At 43.5% G+C, this 17,877-nt stretch overlaps 1 protein-coding gene across 1 annotated transcript in view; it reads left to right on the top strand.

Moving 5' to 3' along the window:
• LOC122541532 (histone-lysine N-methyltransferase EHMT2-like) overlaps positions 1 to 17,877 on the top strand; it is an 87,505-nt gene that overhangs the window by 1,204 nt on the left and 68,424 nt on the right. The window contains exons 2-5 of the mRNA XM_043678360.1: positions 4,881 to 4,965; positions 7,437 to 7,766; positions 14,710 to 14,969; positions 16,664 to 16,816. Of these exons, the coding sequence (XP_043534295.1) occupies positions 4,881 to 4,965; positions 7,437 to 7,766; positions 14,710 to 14,969; positions 16,664 to 16,816 (828 nt within the window). The remainder of the gene's footprint in view (positions 1 to 4,880; positions 4,966 to 7,436; positions 7,767 to 14,709; positions 14,970 to 16,663; positions 16,817 to 17,877) is intronic.

Genomic DNA, 17,877 nt, shown 5'->3' with positions numbered 1-17,877 from the left:
GAAGGAAGGAGGGAGGGGAGTAGGTCTGACTTAGCACTGTTGTTTGGCAAAGGTAGCAAGATTTGGTGTCAGAGGAGAACTGACAGAAGGCCATCCCAGCTGTAATGCATTCTCATGCCAAATAGACTGCTTCCTACATGTGTCAAGTTGGAGATTTGAGCCCAGTGAGGAATGAACACTTTCAATAGGTGATACATGTCATGTTATCAGAGCACTTAACTAATTTGCAGCACAGAAGGTGTTTCTGTATGGAGATATGTTTCTGCCAATCATTCTTTTCAGACAATAAGTTGCAGGGCCCTTTCCCACCTGATGCCCCCTTGGTGAAAAAGTACACTTCAAATCCCCTCTTACCTTTCTAGTTATTTGTTTAGAAGCATAGTGTTTGGTTGTTGATTTTCTCTGAAGGAAATGGATCCTTCCTATCCATACTATCTATGCTCCTCATCATTGTTTGCATTTCAATCAAATTTCCATTCAACCTCCTTTGTCGCAGAGAAAACACTCTCCGCCAACATTCCCACTAAACCGTACAACTGCTCTGATGCCGTTTCCAATGTTAACTTTCGGTTTCAAAGGCTTGCACAAAAATAAACAGAATTAGAAAGAATATAGCCGCCAGACTGTCTGACCTTTCCTCATTGCTAAACTTTGCCACTCCCAGCAACTTCTGTGAACTTCCTCTGTGCCATCTTTAGTGCTCTCAAAGGCTTTTTGGAAATACAGATAATTTACATTGCTACAACACCACCATCTACTTTGCTACCTCCTCAAAAAGCACAATAATGTTGGTCAAGCAAGATCTTTGCTTTTGGAATCAATGCTGACATATCATTACTTTCCAATTCATTGTCACATTACATTAGCTATTTATTAGTCCTCTGGTGCACCCTTTTTCCTAATTAATTTTTTTAAAAGTGCAAAATTCCTTCTTCCCCAGCTTAATCCTTGACCATGCGAGGAACTGATTTTAAAAAAAAAAGTGTTTTTCCATCTTAGGGACCTATCCTACCACTGTCAAGGATCTGTTCTTTCTGTTCCTCCACACTTCTCAGTATCCTGACATCTATTGTGTATTCCTTCATCTTTTATTTCCCAAATGTGTTGCTTAGCTGTAGATTGTATTCTGCATGCCAAGTCCTGGTGCTGATGCTGGAAGTGTAAGGTGTTGCAAAGACCAAATCAGTTCCCAAGCATATCATCTGAAGGCTTTTGCCCATGTTGTTAAGCAGTGGGATGAAGGACTTGTGTTGATTACTAGGTTAAATGGTTACTAGGTGACAAATTGGTGCAGCTTATATTGAAGGGCAATTTGACAAATTGTTTCCAAAATTGGCTTTCTGGCAGGAAGCAGAGGGTGGTGATTGAAGGCTGTTTTGTGACTGAAAGCCTGTGTCCGGAAACTTATCATAGGGTTCGGTGCTCACTCCCTTGCTGTTTGTTTTGATGATCTAATGATCTAGACATGAATGGACGACATATGAACAGTAAGTCCCATTTTACGCAAAAAATTGGGTTTGGGAAATAGCCAGGAGGAAGTCCATGGACTACATGATTACAGGTGGGCCAAATTTAATCCTGAAAGGCATGAGGTAATGCATTTGAGAGTACTAACAAATAAGGGTGTTCACATTGGATGGTAGGAGCCTGGGAAGTACAGCAGATCAGAAGGACCTTGGTGTGCATGTCCATAATCCATAAAGGTAGCAGTGTAGGGCGATTAAAGTGGTATTGAATACAAGAGCAAGGAGGTTATGATGGGACTGTTTGTTCGGCCACAGCTTTTTTTCAGTTTTTAGTTCTGTTGTCGCACCAAAGGAAGGATGTTATTGCCCTAGAGAGGGTGCAGGAAGTTGCTTGGATTGTGTGATTCAGCTATGAAGAGATAAGCTGGGCTTGTTTTCCTTAAAGCAGCAAAATAGTCAAAACGTATAGTGCTGGAAAAACACAGCAGGTTAGACATCATCCAAGGAGCAGGAGAGTAAACATTTTGGGCATTAGCCCTTCATCAGGAATGATGAAGGCTAATTCCCAATGAAGGGCTAATGCCCAAAATGTCGACTCTCTTGCTCCTCAGATGGTGCCTGACCTGCTGTGCTTTTTTTCAGTGCCACGGTTTTCGACTCTGACTCTCCAGCATCTGCAGTCCTCAAATTCTCCTAAGGCAGAGAAAGCTGAGAAGGAATTTGATTGAGGTAAACAAAGTTATGAGAGACATGCAGTAGATGGGGAGAAATGTTGCCCCTTTTGAGGGGCTAAAAACCAAGGGGCAATAAAAGCAAGACATTTAAAGGGGATTTGAGGAAATCCTTCTTTACTCACAGGATTGTGGGTATCTGGAACTCGCTGCTTAAAAGTATGGTAGAGGCAAGATGTGTTAAGACATTTTAGAAGTACTTATATGAATACTAGAAATGCCATAACACACAAGTCCGCAGGCAATACGTTCAAAAATGGGATTAGAGTAGATGGATGTTTGATTACTAGCACTGACATCGTGAGCCAAAGGGCCTTCTTTCCATTCTGCAAAACTTTAATTCTATGTCCAGCCAGATGGTGTTGGTTAAGTGAAACCAAATCTGCCAGTATCCTTGTTGACTCAATCAAAACTAATCATCCTTTCAAAGGCTTCTGTTGGGTCACCCTCTAGCATATCCTTTCCTGACATGTGCCCACACAATTCTGTTTCCATTCTTTAATAATCTCTGCCTTTTCTCCAGTACTTACTACACTCTTTTTATGATAAAGTACCAGAACTGCATATAGTACTCTTAAGTGTGGTGTAACCAGGGTTCGATACTTGTTTAGCATAACTTATCTTTTCAGTTCAGAACTAGGGGCCATACATATAAGACAGTTACTAATACATCCAGAAGTCAAATGACACAGGTTATAATCCAACCAGGTTTATTCAAAACCACAAGCTTTTGGAGCATTTCTCCTTCATCAGGAAACTGATGAAAGAGCAGTGCTTCGCAAGCTTGTGATTTTAAATCAGCCTGTTGTTGATAACCTGGTGTTGTATGACTTTTGACTTTGTCTACCCCAGTCCAACACCAGCACCTACACATTTAAAAATTCCAATTGTGAATTCAGGAAGCAGGTTTTTTGAGCAGTATGTGGTAGAATGTGGGACTCACTACCCTGGAGAGCAATTGAGAACTATCGTAGCTGCCTTTTAAGGGAAAACTGGATGACCGCATGACGAAGGAAAAGAAGGATGTGTTACTATACGGAAGTCGAATCCCTCTGTTTAATTAAACCAAACACCCAAAAAAGCTGGCCTTGCCTTGTAATCTGTTAAAATGAGTGACAGAGAACTCCTAAATTCCACTATTTAAATAAAAATAGCAATTTATTTTCTTAATGCTTTTAGTGAACACTAAACAACAACTATTCACAAATTCAAGCCCCCCCCCACTTTTCTTAATTACTTACTATCTGACCCCACTTTGTAAAACAAAGTATGCTGTTCCAATTACACACATATTAAACATTACAGTAACTTAATCTCAAGACCACACAGTCTCTGATTTTCTGCTGTCTTAAGTCTTCTGGCTGCTGATCTCCCTGGGTCTAATTTTTTTTACTGTGAGTAGGGTTGACATGCAAAGGCACCTTTTGATAGAAAGTGTTTTCTAATTTCTTTGAAAGCAGGATGTTAGATGGGCAGTTAGCTCTCCTGCTTTGATCAATGGCAGTTGTTGGATTATTGGTGCTGGAAAAGCACAGCAGTTCAGGCAGCATCCGAGAAGCAGCAAAATCGATGTTTCGGGCAAAAGCCCTTCATCAGGAATATTGCCCGAAACATCGATTTTGCTGCTTCTCGGATGCTGCCTGAACTGCTGTGCTTTTCCAGCACCACTAATCCAGAATCTGGTTTCCAGCATCTGCAGTCATTGTTTTTTACCAATGACTGTTCTCTCTCCAATGGCAGCTGGTGTCTGACCAATTTTCTAAATACCCGCATGTTTAATGTCCCCCATGACACATTAAATTCCTATAATTTGATTGATTTCCAGGTGTTAAGATAATAAATTCAAACACGATTGGGTTTAGTATTCTGGCCATAATTTAAACTGAGTAGTTAAATTCAAATTGTTGTCAAAACAGCAACCAAAACTCAAGTATCCATTTAACAGCTATTTGCTGCATGTATTTATTTTGGAACAGCTCGTCTCCCAGCCTTTCCTTGAGCCTGCACTTTTAAGTTTACTTCAAAATTCAGAAAATACTTTGTATTTTAAAACAAACGTACGTGTTTTTGACTTTGTAACAGATGCAGTGATAGGATGGGTTGAAGAGGGTCATGTGGACTCTCAACTAGATGGACTGATCGATCTTTTCCTGTGCTGTAAATACCCCTTTTGTTACAATCCCACAATTGAGAAATCGATTGAAAGCAACACTTTTTTATTGTCAGTGAAGCTAATGGTCGAGCACCTGCTGCTCCTCAGCTTGTGTTGTAAACTTTTCACCGTGTCTGATGGTCTACGACAGGCCTTAGCTCAAAACAGAAGGCGCTGTTTCTCCTTGACGGTATGGTGAGTCGGATCAACAGCTTTGATGGCTTCCCTCTCCGTACTGTTCCTTGCCTTGTGCCTCAGTCTCAGCACTCTGTGACACTCTTCCGATGGAAAGCAGGGAAGTGTGAAATGCAAAAGGATGGAGATTTCTTTTTGGGGCGAAAATAAAAAAGCCTCGGAGAAAGAGAGAGGGTTGGCATTCTTCTAAAGTGCCAACTCCTCAACTCCATAGGACGCTTCCTGTTTTGCTGTGAGACGTGGTGGTAGGGATCTGTCGGACATGTTGAGGTAGGACCATCGAATCGATGTATTTCTCTTGGAACGTCCTGAGTTGTTTTGCTTTCCTTTTCACAGGTTGTGGCTAACAGCCCGGTTGAAGCTGCAGTAGAACCAGAGCTCCTGGTGCTGGACACAAGCCCCAGCTGTGAACTCGTCCAAGGTAAGATTATGGATTCAAAACGAACTGTTGTTCTGTCAGCAAAGGACACAGCAATACGGCAGAGAGAGGGAGGACACAATAATTTGCTTTTGGGGGTCCTCATGGTGGTTAGGGTCGCTGGCCAGTACAATGGTAAGGAGAGAACTCCTTTCTGAGTGATGTCTTGGGACCTTTTGTTCTCTTCCTAGTCAGGTCAAAGGGCTGAGAGATAGATAGCGGATGTGATTTAATATGGGAAAATGAAAAGTCAGTGAGATTGGATGGAAGCTGGGTGACTCTGCATGCGGCGGCAACCTATCTAATGTCAAGTAGCAGGAGAGAGACCTAGGTTTGGGTCATGCTGTTGATGTGGTTTCTTCAGTCAGTAGCTGTGCCTTTTCAGATAAGGTTGGGATGACAGGCTTTGGGGGCAGGGATCTGAGGTAGGAGTGAGGTCTAAGGAATGTGGTGAGAGTAGCGAGTGGTGCTCTGGTCAGTCTGAGGAGAGAATGAAGGTGGGAGGTCTGTGGAAGGGATGAGGTCTAGTGAGAAAGGAAGTGGGGAGATTCAAAGGCAGGAGCAAGGGACTGCTAAAAAGCAGAAGCAACATGTGAAAGGCAGCTAAGTGAACCTACAACAAATGGAATCAGATCTGAAATCTCCAGTCCTGCCATATCTCGTTAAGAATTGTAGCAGACAATTAATGACTTTCAGGATGAGGAAGTTCCACAAATATCCCCACCTTAGAATCATAGGATCCTGATAGTGTGGAAGCATGCTATTCAGCCCACCGAGTCCCAACCCACCCAGACCCTACTCTATCCCTGTAACCCCACAATTCCCATGGCTGATCCCTAGCCTGCACATTCTTGGACACTGAGCAATTTGCATGGCCAGTCCACCTAACCTACACATCTCTGGACTATGGCAAGAAACCAGAGCACCCGGAGGAAACCCATACAGACACCGGGAGAATGTGCAAACTCCACGCAGGCAGTTGCCCGAAGTTGGAATCGAACCCGGATCCTGGCACTGTGCAGCATTGGTGCGAATTGCTGAACCGCTATGCTGCCTATGTGTTCAGTGTTGGGAAAGTGCATCAGTGCAAAAGATAAAGCTGAAGCATTTGCACTCATCTTCAGCCAGAAGTTCAAACTGGCTGCTCCATCTCTGCCTCCTCTAATTATAATTGCTGCATTATTAGTGGTTATGCCTTTAGCTGCCCAGGCCTGAGCTCTGGAACTGCCCTCCTAACACACTCAAATTTCCTTTCTCCTTGTCTTTTATTCTTTAAGCCTGCATCATTTACCAAGCTTTTTGTCATCTGGCCTTGTATTTTGTGATCATTTTTGTCATCTTTATTTTATATATTGTTGAAAAGCTGTGGAACCATGTTTCTGTCACTCATGAATAGACAAGCATACACATAAACTGAGATGTTATACTATGGAAAGGTTGGGAAGGATTGAACAAGCCTGTTGTCCAGGACAGAAAGGGAAGAATGACCTGATGGAGGGCTTTAAAACTATGGAAATGTTCATCTGGGTAGATTTGGGAAGATAGTTTCCACGTACGGAGAAGACGAAAACTAGGAGACATAAGTGTAAGCTAGTCACTAATAAATCCACTAGTCAATTCAGGAGAACCTACAGCGTGGGCTGAGTGTGCAACGCACAACTGTAGGGATTGGTTGAGGTGCATAGTATGCATTTAAAGAGAAGTGGGATAAACACTTGAGGGAGAAAGGAATTGATAGATATATTGATGGAATGAGATTAATTAGTGTGGAAGGAATCTTGTGTGGAACATGAACAGCTGCACAAACCAGTTAGGCTGACCAGCCTCTTTGACTTGTAAATGCTTTCTAATGTTTTGTAATTAGAAGAAAATAGGAATAGGAGTAGGCCATTTGGCCCTTCGAGTCTGCTCTGCCATTGACTATACTCATGGCTAATTGTCCAAATCAGTGCCCTGTTTCTGCTTTCTCCCCATACCCTTTGACACCTTTTGCACTTTTGAACAATTCAGTAATGGTGCTGTGTCAGTGCAGGCTGGCAATCCAACTGCCCAGGAAGGTACCCTAGGAACAGTGGTTGAAATACCAACCATTAATAAATCTGAAATTGAAAGAAGATCACGAAACTTGTTGATGTGCATTTAGCTGATCAGCAGTGCTTTCTTATCCAGACGTTCCCCGATTAATGAATGCTCATAGTTGTGAACGAGATCCGATATTAATATTAATTTTAAAAAGCCAATGCACAAAGATTTTCTCATACTTATGAAGGGTTATTTTATCTTGTATTGTGTTCAGACTTGCGTACAAATTGACTTATGAGCATACTCCAGAACGGAAGTCATTCATGACTTGGGGATTGTCTGTAGAACCAGGATGTACACCTTGGATGTTCTCAAGCTCTGTGACACAGTTGAGCATGCGATGAGAGGAATGTACCCTGGGAAATAGACATCATGTGGTTTTTATTTTGCAGGGATCGACGACGAGCCAGGGTTGTCCACTGAGAAAACGGGGCAGGTGCCAAATCCTGTGGCAGGCAGCGGAAACACAATGGGTAACATCACTTTGCAGAACAACAGCAGGGAGCTGCCAGGCCCTGGGACCAGCCAAGAGATTGTGGTGAAGACCCCCGATCCTGAGACTGTGGTGGTGCCGGGCCTGTTAGGGGAAGAGTCGGGAAGCAGTGAGCAGCAGTGCAAATCGAGCGAGCCCTTCCTGGCCTCAGAGTGCCCTTCACCTGATGCTGTGGCTGCTAGTCGCCCAGTTTCTCAAACTGGAGCTCCTTCTGCCAAAGGTCTTGCAGGTAAACCCCGTACACATTTGCCCTCCCTCCCTGATGGTGAGTCATAGAGCACGAAAACAGACCCTTTGGTCCTACCTGAGAATTCTGGGTAATCCAAGTTGGCGGATGAGAAAAAGAAACTGTAGCTGTCAGAGCTGATCCATTTTTGAAGTATTTTAGGTATTGGAGGGATTTCCTCAAATTCCAGGAGCAGCAATTACTGTTTTATGTGCTGTTGCATTGTTTTGGAACTTTGGGAGAAAATAGATTAAAACAACGACGCTTTTGAAAGGACGAAGACAGACAAAAGGCAGCGACCACATGGTCAGTGAGGGAGAGAGAGAGAAAGAAACCGACACTGCTAACTGACACAGCAGAGAATCTGCACAGTTACGGCTTTTGCTGTTTGAGTTCATGTATCTGTGGACATTGGAGTGCATCCAGAAAAAATAACAAACAACAAAATTCATAGCTGACCTTGCAGGATCCTGTGTAGGAGAGCTGACAGCACAGGAACAGAAAAGTGCATTTTTTTTTAAACATGTAAACTTTGCTGCAAGTCCACAGTAGTGAGTAGAATGGGTTCTTTTTTATTATATGTTTTACTGAGATCTGTGCCTTGGTTAAATTTTAAAAATAAATACCCTAAGTACTAAGTTAGCCTGGGACTCTGTTGTTTGGAGTAAAAAGACCACTCTATTTTCTGGGTGTGTAGATTGTGAAGTAGCAAAGATGGCCTTTAGTAGAGTGATATGTCGGATATGGGAGTTTAGGTAGAGTTTCCATGTTACTGATGATTATGTCAGCAGGAAGTGTCTTTGGTTGCAAATCCTAGCAGATCGCACCAATTGGTTGGAACAGCAGTTACAGGCAATGAGGAATTTACAAGAGCCAGGGGGTGTGATGCATGGCAGTTATAGGAAGGGGGGGAAAGCTGCAGATAAAGCTGAACTCCAGGAAAGGTGGGAGGGGTAGGCAGGTAGTGCAGGAATCTTCTGTGACTATCCCCATTTCAAACAAGTATGCTGTTTTTGGAAAATGTAGGATTCTCGGGGGCAAGTAGCACGAACAGTGAAGTTTCTCTTATCAAGACTGGCTCTAACGTAATGAGAGTACATTGCATTCCAAGCGATCAATTGTGATAGAGGGCTCTGTAGTCAGAGGCACAGACAGACGTTTCTGCGACCAGCAACAAAAAAATCAGAAATATGTGTTGCCTCCCTGGTGCCAGAATCAAGGATAGCCAGGAGACCGTGCAATATGTTCTCGAAGGGGAGAGGGACCAGCATGAGGTCATTGTACACATTGGAATTAGCAATTTAGGAAGGACAAGGATGACATTCTGAAGGGAGAATATAGAAAGTTAGGCAGGAATTTAAAAAGGAGGTCCTCAAGGGTAGTACTATCTGATTACTCCTGGTGTTACGAGATAGTGAAGGTAGAAATAAGAGGATAGAGCAGTTGAATGCATGGCATAGGAGCTGGTGCAGGGAAGAAAGGTTCAAATTTGTAGATCATTGGAATTTCTTCTGGGGTAGAAGTGACCTATATAAGAAGGACAGATTGCACCTGAATTTAGAAGGGGACTAATATACTGACATGGGAGATTTGCTCAAGCTGCTCGGGAGGATTTTAAACTGGTAAGGTGGAGGGGATGGGACCCAGGGAGATGGTGAGGAAAGAGAGCAATCTGAGACTGGTACAGTTGGGAAAAGGAACAAGTGAAACAGTCAGGGCAGATAGTAACAAAGCAGAGAACAAGGTAGGACTGATAAATTAATCTGCATTTATTTCAGTGCAAGATGCCTAACAGGGAAGGCAAATGAACCCAGGACACGGTTAGGAACATGCAACTGGGATATCATAGCAATTACAGATTTGTGGTTCAGGGAATGACAGGACTGGCAGCTTAATGTTCCAGGATACAAATGCTACAGGAATGATAGAATGTGGGGCAAGAAAGGAGGGCGAGTGGTGTTTCTGATAAGGGATTTTTATTGTTCTTAAGGAGGATATTCCTGGGAATGCATCCAGGGAAGATATTTGGTTGGAACTGAGAAATAAGAAAGGGATGATCACCTAATTGGGATTGTATTATAGACCCCTAATAGATGGCTGGAAATTGAGAAACAAATTTGTAAGGAGATTTCAATTATCTGTAAGAATAATAGGGTGGTTATGGTACGGGATTTTAACTTTTCAAACATAGACTAGGACTGCCATTAATGTTAAGGGTTTAGATGGGGAGGAATTTGTTAAATGTGTATAAGAAAATGTTCTGATTTGGTATGTGGATGTACCTACGAGAGAAGGTGCAAAACTTGACCTACTCTTGGGAAATAAGGCAGGACAGGTGACTGAGATGTCATTGGGGGAGCACTTTGGGGCCAGCGACCATAATTCTATGAGATTTAAAATAGTGATGGAAAAGGATAGAAAAGGATAGACCAGATCTAAAAGTTGAAGTTCGAAATTGGAGAAAGGCCAATTTTGATGGTATTCAGCAAGAACTTTCGAAAGCTGATTGGGGACAGATGTTAGCAGGTAAAGGGATGGCTGGAAAATGGGAAGCCTTCAGAACTGAGATAATGAGAATCCAGAGACAGTATATTCCAGTGAGGGTGAAAGGAAAGGCTGGTAGATATAGGGAATGCTGGATGATGAGAGAAATTGGGGGTTTGGTTAAGAAAAAGGAGGAAGCATTTGTCAGGTATAGACAGCAGAGATCGAGTGAATCCTTAGAGTATAAAGACAGTAGAAATATACTGAAGAAGGAAATTAGGAAGGCAAAAAGAGAATGAGATAGCTTTGGCAAATAGGATTAAGGAGAATCCAAATGGATTTCATAAATACCCTAAAGACAAGAGGGTAAGTACGGATAGAATAGGGCCCCTCAAAGATCAGCAAGGCAGCCTATGTGTAGAGCTGCAGGAAATGGGGGAGATACTAAGCAAGTATTTTGCATCCATGTTTACTGTGGAGAAGAACATGGAAGATTATAGAATGTGGGAGGTAAATGGTGACATCTTGAAAAATGCCTGTATTACAGAGGAGGAGGTGCTTGAAATGCATAAAAGTGGAGAAGTCCCCAGGACGTGATCAGGTATACCCTAGAACTCTGTGGGAAGCTAGAGAAGTAATTGCTGGCCCCTTGCTTGGATATTTGTGTAATCGATAATCACAGATGAGGTGCCGGAAGACTGGAGGTTGGCGAGCATGGTGGCACTATTTAAGGAAGATGGTAAGGACAAGCCAAGGAACTATAGACTGGTGAGCCTGACATCAGTGGTGGTCAAGTTGTTGGAGGGAATCCTGAAGGACAGGATTTATATGTATTTGGAAAGGTAAGGGTTGATCAGGGATAGTCAACATGGCTTTGTACATGGGAAATTATGTCTCACGACCTTGATTGAGTTTTTAGAAGAAGTAGCAAAGAGAATTGATGAAGGCAGAGCAGTAGACGTGATCTGTATGGACTTCAATAAGGTGTTTGACAAGGTTCCTCATGGGAGCAAGGTTAGATAACATGGAATATAGGGCGAACTAGCCGTTTGGGTACAGAACTGTCTTGAAGGTAGAAGACAGAGGATGATGATGGAGGGTTGTTTTTTCCGACTGGAGCTCTGTGACCGGTGGTGCGCCACAAGGATTGGTGCTCAGTCCTCTGCTTTTCGTCATTTATATAAATAGTTTAGTTATGAACATAGGAGGTATAGTTTAATAAGTTTCCAGGTGACACCAAAATTGGAGGTGAAGCCAACAGCGAAGAACGTTACCTCAGAGTACAATGGGATCTTGATCAGATGGGCCAATGGGCTGAGGAGTGGCAGATGGAATTTAATTTAGATACATGCGAGGTGGTGCATTTTGGAAAACCAAATCTTAGCAGGACTTGTACGCTTAACGGTAAGGTCCTGTGGAGTGTTGCTGAACAGAGACCTTGGAGTGCAGGTTCATAATCGCAGGTAGATAGTATAGTGAAGGAGGTGTTTGGTATGTTTTCCTTTATTGGAGTTGCGAGGTCATGTTGCAGAGATACAGGACATTGGTTAGGCCACTTTTGGAATATTGTGTGCAATTCTGGTCTCCTTCCTATCGGAAAGATGTTGTGAAACTTGAAAGGGTTCAGAAAAGATTTACAAGGATGTTGCCAGGGTTGGCGGATTTGAGCTATAGGGAGAGGCTGAATAGGCTGGTGCTATTTTCCCTGGAGAGTCAGAGGCTGAGGGTTGACCTTATAGAGGTTTACAAAATCATGAGAGGCACGGATAAGATAAGTAGACAAGGTCTTTTCCGTGGGGAGGAGGAGTCCAGAACCAGAGGGCATAGGTTTAGGGTGAGCGCAGAAAAATTTAAAAGGGACCTAAGTCGCAACTTTTTCTCACAGAGTATGGTGCGTGTATAGAATAAGCTACCAGAGGCAGTGGTGGAGACTGGTACAATGATAGCATTTAAAAGGCATCTGGATGGGTATATGAATAGGAAGGGTTTAGAGGGATATGGGCCAGGTGCTGGCAAATGGGACTAGATTAGGTTAGGATATCTGGTTGGCATGGACAAGTTGGACCGAAGGGTCTGTTTCCGTGCTATACATCTCCATGACTCTAAACTCTAACAGCCTCTCACCTCTTCCACTCCTACTCCCTTGTTAGCACCTGTCTCTGGCCAGCTAGCACTACACTTCAGCGCTAGCACGATCACTTTTTAGCTGAGTTACATGTTGGACAGCAGATCTTTGGTAGGGATGGAACGTGTCAGAGGGTGCACGTTTTGTTGCACTAAATAGTAAGAAACTTGCAAGTCCTCTTGGATCACATGGATAGGTTGAAGTGACAGCTAGAGGCAGTGAGGAATGTAGAGGAGCTGGCAGTGTGATAGGTGGCAGTTGCAGGAGCGATAGGCAGGTGGTGCTATTCCCATTTCAAGCAAGTACGCTGTTTTGGAAAATATGGGGGCTGATAGACTGTCAGGGGAAATGTAGCACTAACAGTCAGTTTTGTAACAAGGGGTAATGTAACAAGGGGTTTGTCAGGTTCTAAGCGATGATAGGCGACTCTCGTCAGAGGCACAGACAAATGAGAACACAGCTGACAACAAGACGGCAGAATGGTGTGTTGCTTCCCTAATTCCAGGATCAAGGATGTCTCAGAGAGGGTACAAAATAATCTTAAAGGGGAGACGGACAAGCAGGATCTCATTGTACACACTAAAACTAATGACGTAGGAAGAGAAAAGTTTCTGTGGCAAGAACATACGAGTAAGGCAGGTCCTCGAGAGTAGTAATATCTGGGTTACTCCCAATGCCACAAGCTAGTGAGAGTAGGCATAGGAAGAAAGAACAGATGAATGTGTGGCTGAGAAGCTGGTGCACGGGAGAAGGATTCACATTTTTGGATAATTGGAATCCTTTCTATGGTAAAAATGACAGATTGTACCTGATTTGGAAGGGGACGAATATATTAATGAGGAGATTTGCTAGAGATTCTCTGGAGGATTTAAATGAGTAAGAGGAGAATCAATGGGACCTAATGAGAAAAAAGATCAGCCTGAGACTGATGGGCATGCAGGAACAAAACAGAGAACAAGGTAGGATTAATAAATTTAAACTGCATTTATTTCAATGCAAGAGGCCTAATAGGGAAGTCAGATGAACTCGGATAACACTGGGATATCATCGCAGTTACAGAGACGTGGCTCAGGGATGGACAAGACTGGCAGCTTAATGTTCTAGGGTATGGATTGTATAGGAAGGATAGAAAGGGGGGCAAGAGAGACATCTGGATGGGTATATGAAAAGGAAGGTTTAGAGGGATATGAATTAAATGTGGGCAAAGGAGACGATTAATTTAGGATATCTGGTCGGTATGGATGTGTTAGACTGAAGGGTTGGTTTCCATGATGTACAGTTCTATGATTTTAGGCCATGCTAACCAGTTTCCTAAACTAAACCCGTCCCACTTGCCTGCATTTGGCCCATGTCCTTCTAAACCTTTCCAATTCATGTACCTATTGAATATCTTTTAAATGATGTGACTGTACAGGCACCTTCTACTTCCTCTGGCAGTTCATTCCACACATGAGCCACCCTCTCTGAAAAACTTGCTCCTCAGGTCCCTTTTAGTCTTTCTCCTCTCACCTTTTAAAAATATGCACCCTAGTTTTGAAGTCACCCACTCTTGGAGGAAAAAACCTTGGCTATTCATCTTATCCATGCTTCTTATGATTTTATTTCAGGACCCCCACCCCCCCAACCTCTTCTGCTCCAGTGAAAAAAGGTTCCAGCCTATCCTTAAAACATAAACCCTCCAAACCCAGAAACATCCTGGTAAATATTTTGAGTAATGAAGGCTAGTGTGCTAAATGTCTTGTTAATCGCTCTGTCTGCCTGTGCTGCAACTTTCAAAGAGCTATGTACCTGAACACCTAAAGGCAACTGATTTAAGATTATTGGCAAAGGGACAAGACAGACGGAGGGAAACCATGTTTCTTTTATGGAGCAGGTTGTCATGGTTTAGAAGAACTTGTGATCTTCAATGCTGCCCTTCAGTTGTACAGTCTTTAGCCACTTTACCATCGGTGACCATGGCATTTGCTCCCTGGCCCCTAAATCTCTCCTTTTTCAAGACACCTCTTAAAACCATTCTCTGACCAAGCTGCTACATTACATCTTCAGCGTAAAATTTTACTTTGTAAGCACCTTGGGATGTTTCACTGCATTGATGGCTCTGGGCAAATGCAAGATGTTGTGGTTGAAAGGGTGGTGGAGGTAAAGTGACTAGTACCTTTCGAAAGAGATTTGGGATAATGCTTTGATGTGTGACAAATGAAATTGTTTGGATAAGGGAAAGAGCAGGGGATAGGGACGAACAGGACAGCTCTTCGGACGAGCCAGCACAAAAACGATTGGCTGAGTGACCTGCACCCATGCTGTTCCGATATTGTGATGATTTATTTCCTTCCTCAGGCCACGCTGCTAAGACATTCCCCACCTCCCCCACCAAGGCTTTGGGTGCAAACAGAGCGAAGATGACACTAACCGGAATCAACAAGTCGCCGAACTCCATTCAGAGCCTTGCAATGAAGCTGCTCAGCGTGCCAACGGGGCGGGCGGGGAACGAGGTGGCGCCAGTTCCTGTCGAGGTGCAGAGACCAACCTCCACTCCGGATGAGAAACCCAAGGTCCACAAAGCAAGAAAGTCGATATCCAGATCCAGTGCCAGTCAGGTAGGTACTGATCAGGGAGGCTTGACTCCCTGTGCAGTGGCACGGAGCTCAGTCCGTTGCCACGTAGTGGCTGAGAGTATGCAAACATAATGGCCTTGAATGCTGTGTCTGGAGGAGACTGAGCGGGGGACATGATGGAGATGTGTAAAATGATGCGTAAAAGAAGGAACTTTTTCCCCCTTGCTGGAGGGATCAATGACCAGGGGACATAGATATAAGAGCAATTTACTGCAGATGTTGGAATCTGAACTGAAAACAAAAGAATGCTGGAAATCAGTGTTGCAGACAGCATCCATGGAGAGAGAACAAACTAAAGTTTGAGTCTAGATGACTTCATCAGAGCTGGTGTGAAGTGTTGAGGGGGTCAGCATTAAAGTGATAGTGGGAGGGGTGGGGAGCCAGGAAAGATGGAGTGCAGGGGTGAGAGGCTGATTTAAGGTAAAGTGAGTGGCATGAGGTTTAGAGAGGATTTGAGAAAACCTTTTTCACCCAGAGGGTGGTGGGAATTTGGAAATCACTGCCTGTAAGGATAGTAGAGGCAGGAATCCTCTTAACATTTAAGAATTATTGAGATATGCACTTGCAATGGCAAGTGCACATCTCAATGCGGCAGACTGAATGCTGACAGATGGGATTAGAATAGTTAGCTCAGTGGGCCAAATGGCCTCTTTATGTGCTGTAGACCTCTGCGACTCTTATCTCGGCTGGGCTACAACAAGGGAAGAATTGGGAGCTGGGAGGTCACTGGTCCCTCCACAAACCGTTTCAGTAATGGGTTTCAGTAATGGTCACCTCCAGGAATGGGAAGTTAAACCTGGGACCTTGCGACTCAGAGGCAAAAGTGCTACATTTGGAGCACAGGATCTTGTGTGACACTTCTGGTACAGTACTGAAGGAGGTGGTTTCTGTCAGACGAGCCATTCTATCGAGGCTCTATCTTGCTGTGCCAGTGTATGTTATATACGAAAAATCCGGCAGAACCAGTTTGATAGAAAAGCCGAGAGAGTTATCCTTAGTCGATATCTCAGAAACTGATTAGATGGTCATTATTGCATTGTTTTTTTGTGGAGACTGGCTGTGGGCACTTTGGCCGCTGTGCGTCCAACAATAGGATGTTGACAGTACTTTGGAAAATGCTTCATTAGCTTAAAGAGGTGGTAAAAGGTCCTCCACAAGGAGAAGACTTCAGTGAAAACACTTGAGTTACATGAGGAGGGGAGGGATAAGTTCAGGAAGATGTAGACTGACATTTGTGGGGGGGAGAGGGGGTGGTTTCAAGAATATGGAGTGTGTTTTAAAGGTGAGAGGAGAAAGATTTTAAAAAAGACATGAGCGGCACATTTTTTTTAGAAGAGAGGGTGGGTCATGTGTGGAATGAACTTCCAGAGAAAGTGGTGGATGTGGGTATAGCTACAACATTTAAAAGGCATTTGGATAAGTACATGAATAAGAAATGTTTGGAGAAATGTAGACTAAGTGCAGGTACGTAGGGCTAGTTTAGTTTGGGATTATGGGTGGCATGGAGTGGTTCAACCGAAAGGTCGGTTCCCGTGCTGTCTGACTCCATGACTGTAAAAAGATTTGAGTTTCAAACTCTGCGGACATTTGGTTGAAATATCTTCACTATCACAGTATTGTGATTCGCACACTCTCAATCACCTCAAAACTAAAATAATCCTGCTGTTTTTACGCAGAGGTTGTCTATGGAGCTGGGGACCTTGCACATGGAACAGGCAGGCCAGATCCCTGGTGTGACGACGGAGCCAGACCTTGCAGTACTGGGTCAAGATGAGAATCAGGAGGTGCACAGAGCGAGGAAATCAATACTGAAAGGTGGCTTTAGTCAGGTACGGTGCACAGAGCTCTCTCAGACTGAGCTGGAGAGCTATGGTAATCAAGGTTCTTTCAGTTTATCTAGGTGAAAATGAAGGCTGCAGACTGGATGAGCTAAGTGACCATGGCATCATTGCACAGAAAACCACTCAATATAGAGGAGTAATAAGGACTGCAGTAATAGAATCCCTACAGTGCAGCTAGAGGCCATTTGGCTCCTCAATTCTGTACTGATCCTCCTTCCAGTGTCCTACCCAAACCCAGTCCCCTCGTCTTGCCCTGTAACCCCACATTTACCATGGCTCGTCCACCTAGCCTGCATTCCTGGACACTACAGACAATTAAGCATGTTCAATCCCCCAACCTGCACATCTTTGGAAACCCGCGCAGACATGGAGACAACATGCAAACTCCACACAAATAGACAGTCTCCCTACAGACCCAAAGCTGGAATTGAACCTGGGTCCCTGGCACTGTGAAGCAGCAGTGCTAATCACTGTGCCCAGTGCTGCCCTTTAGACACTATTATTAAGGAACTAAGAATGGGACACTTCAATAAATTCAAGGTGATCAGGAAAAGTCAATATGATTTTGTTAAACCAAGTTTAATCAATTTATCATCATTCTTTGTGGAGGTAACTTGTGATGTGGATATACTGTAACCAGCAAACAGCATGCAATTGTTTTGATTTGATTTATTATTGTCACGTACTGAGATACAGTGAAAACTGTTGTTTTCTGTGCTATTCAGACAAATCATACTTCCGTAAGTACATCAGGGTAATAGATCAGAATCGACATTTCGGGCATAAGCCCTTCTTCAGGTTTCCTTCTCGATTCTCCTTCTCCTTTGATGCTGCCTGACCTGCTGCGCTTTTCCAGCAACACATTTTTAAGCTCTGATCTCCAGCATCTGTAGTCCTCACTTTCTCCTAATAGATCAGAGTGCAGAATATAGTGGTACAGCTGCAGAGAAGGTGCAGAGAAACATCAACTCTAATATATGAGAAGTCCGTTCATAAGTCTGATAACAGCAAGAATCTGTTCTTAAGTGTGTTGGTACATGTTTTCAAAC

Source organism: Chiloscyllium plagiosum, chromosome 37, assembly GCF_004010195.1.
Source record: "Chiloscyllium plagiosum isolate BGI_BamShark_2017 chromosome 37, ASM401019v2, whole genome shotgun sequence".
Taxonomy (NCBI): domain Eukaryota; kingdom Metazoa; phylum Chordata; class Chondrichthyes; order Orectolobiformes; family Hemiscylliidae; genus Chiloscyllium; species Chiloscyllium plagiosum.
This window is presented reverse-complemented; position numbering and strand designations above follow the sequence as displayed.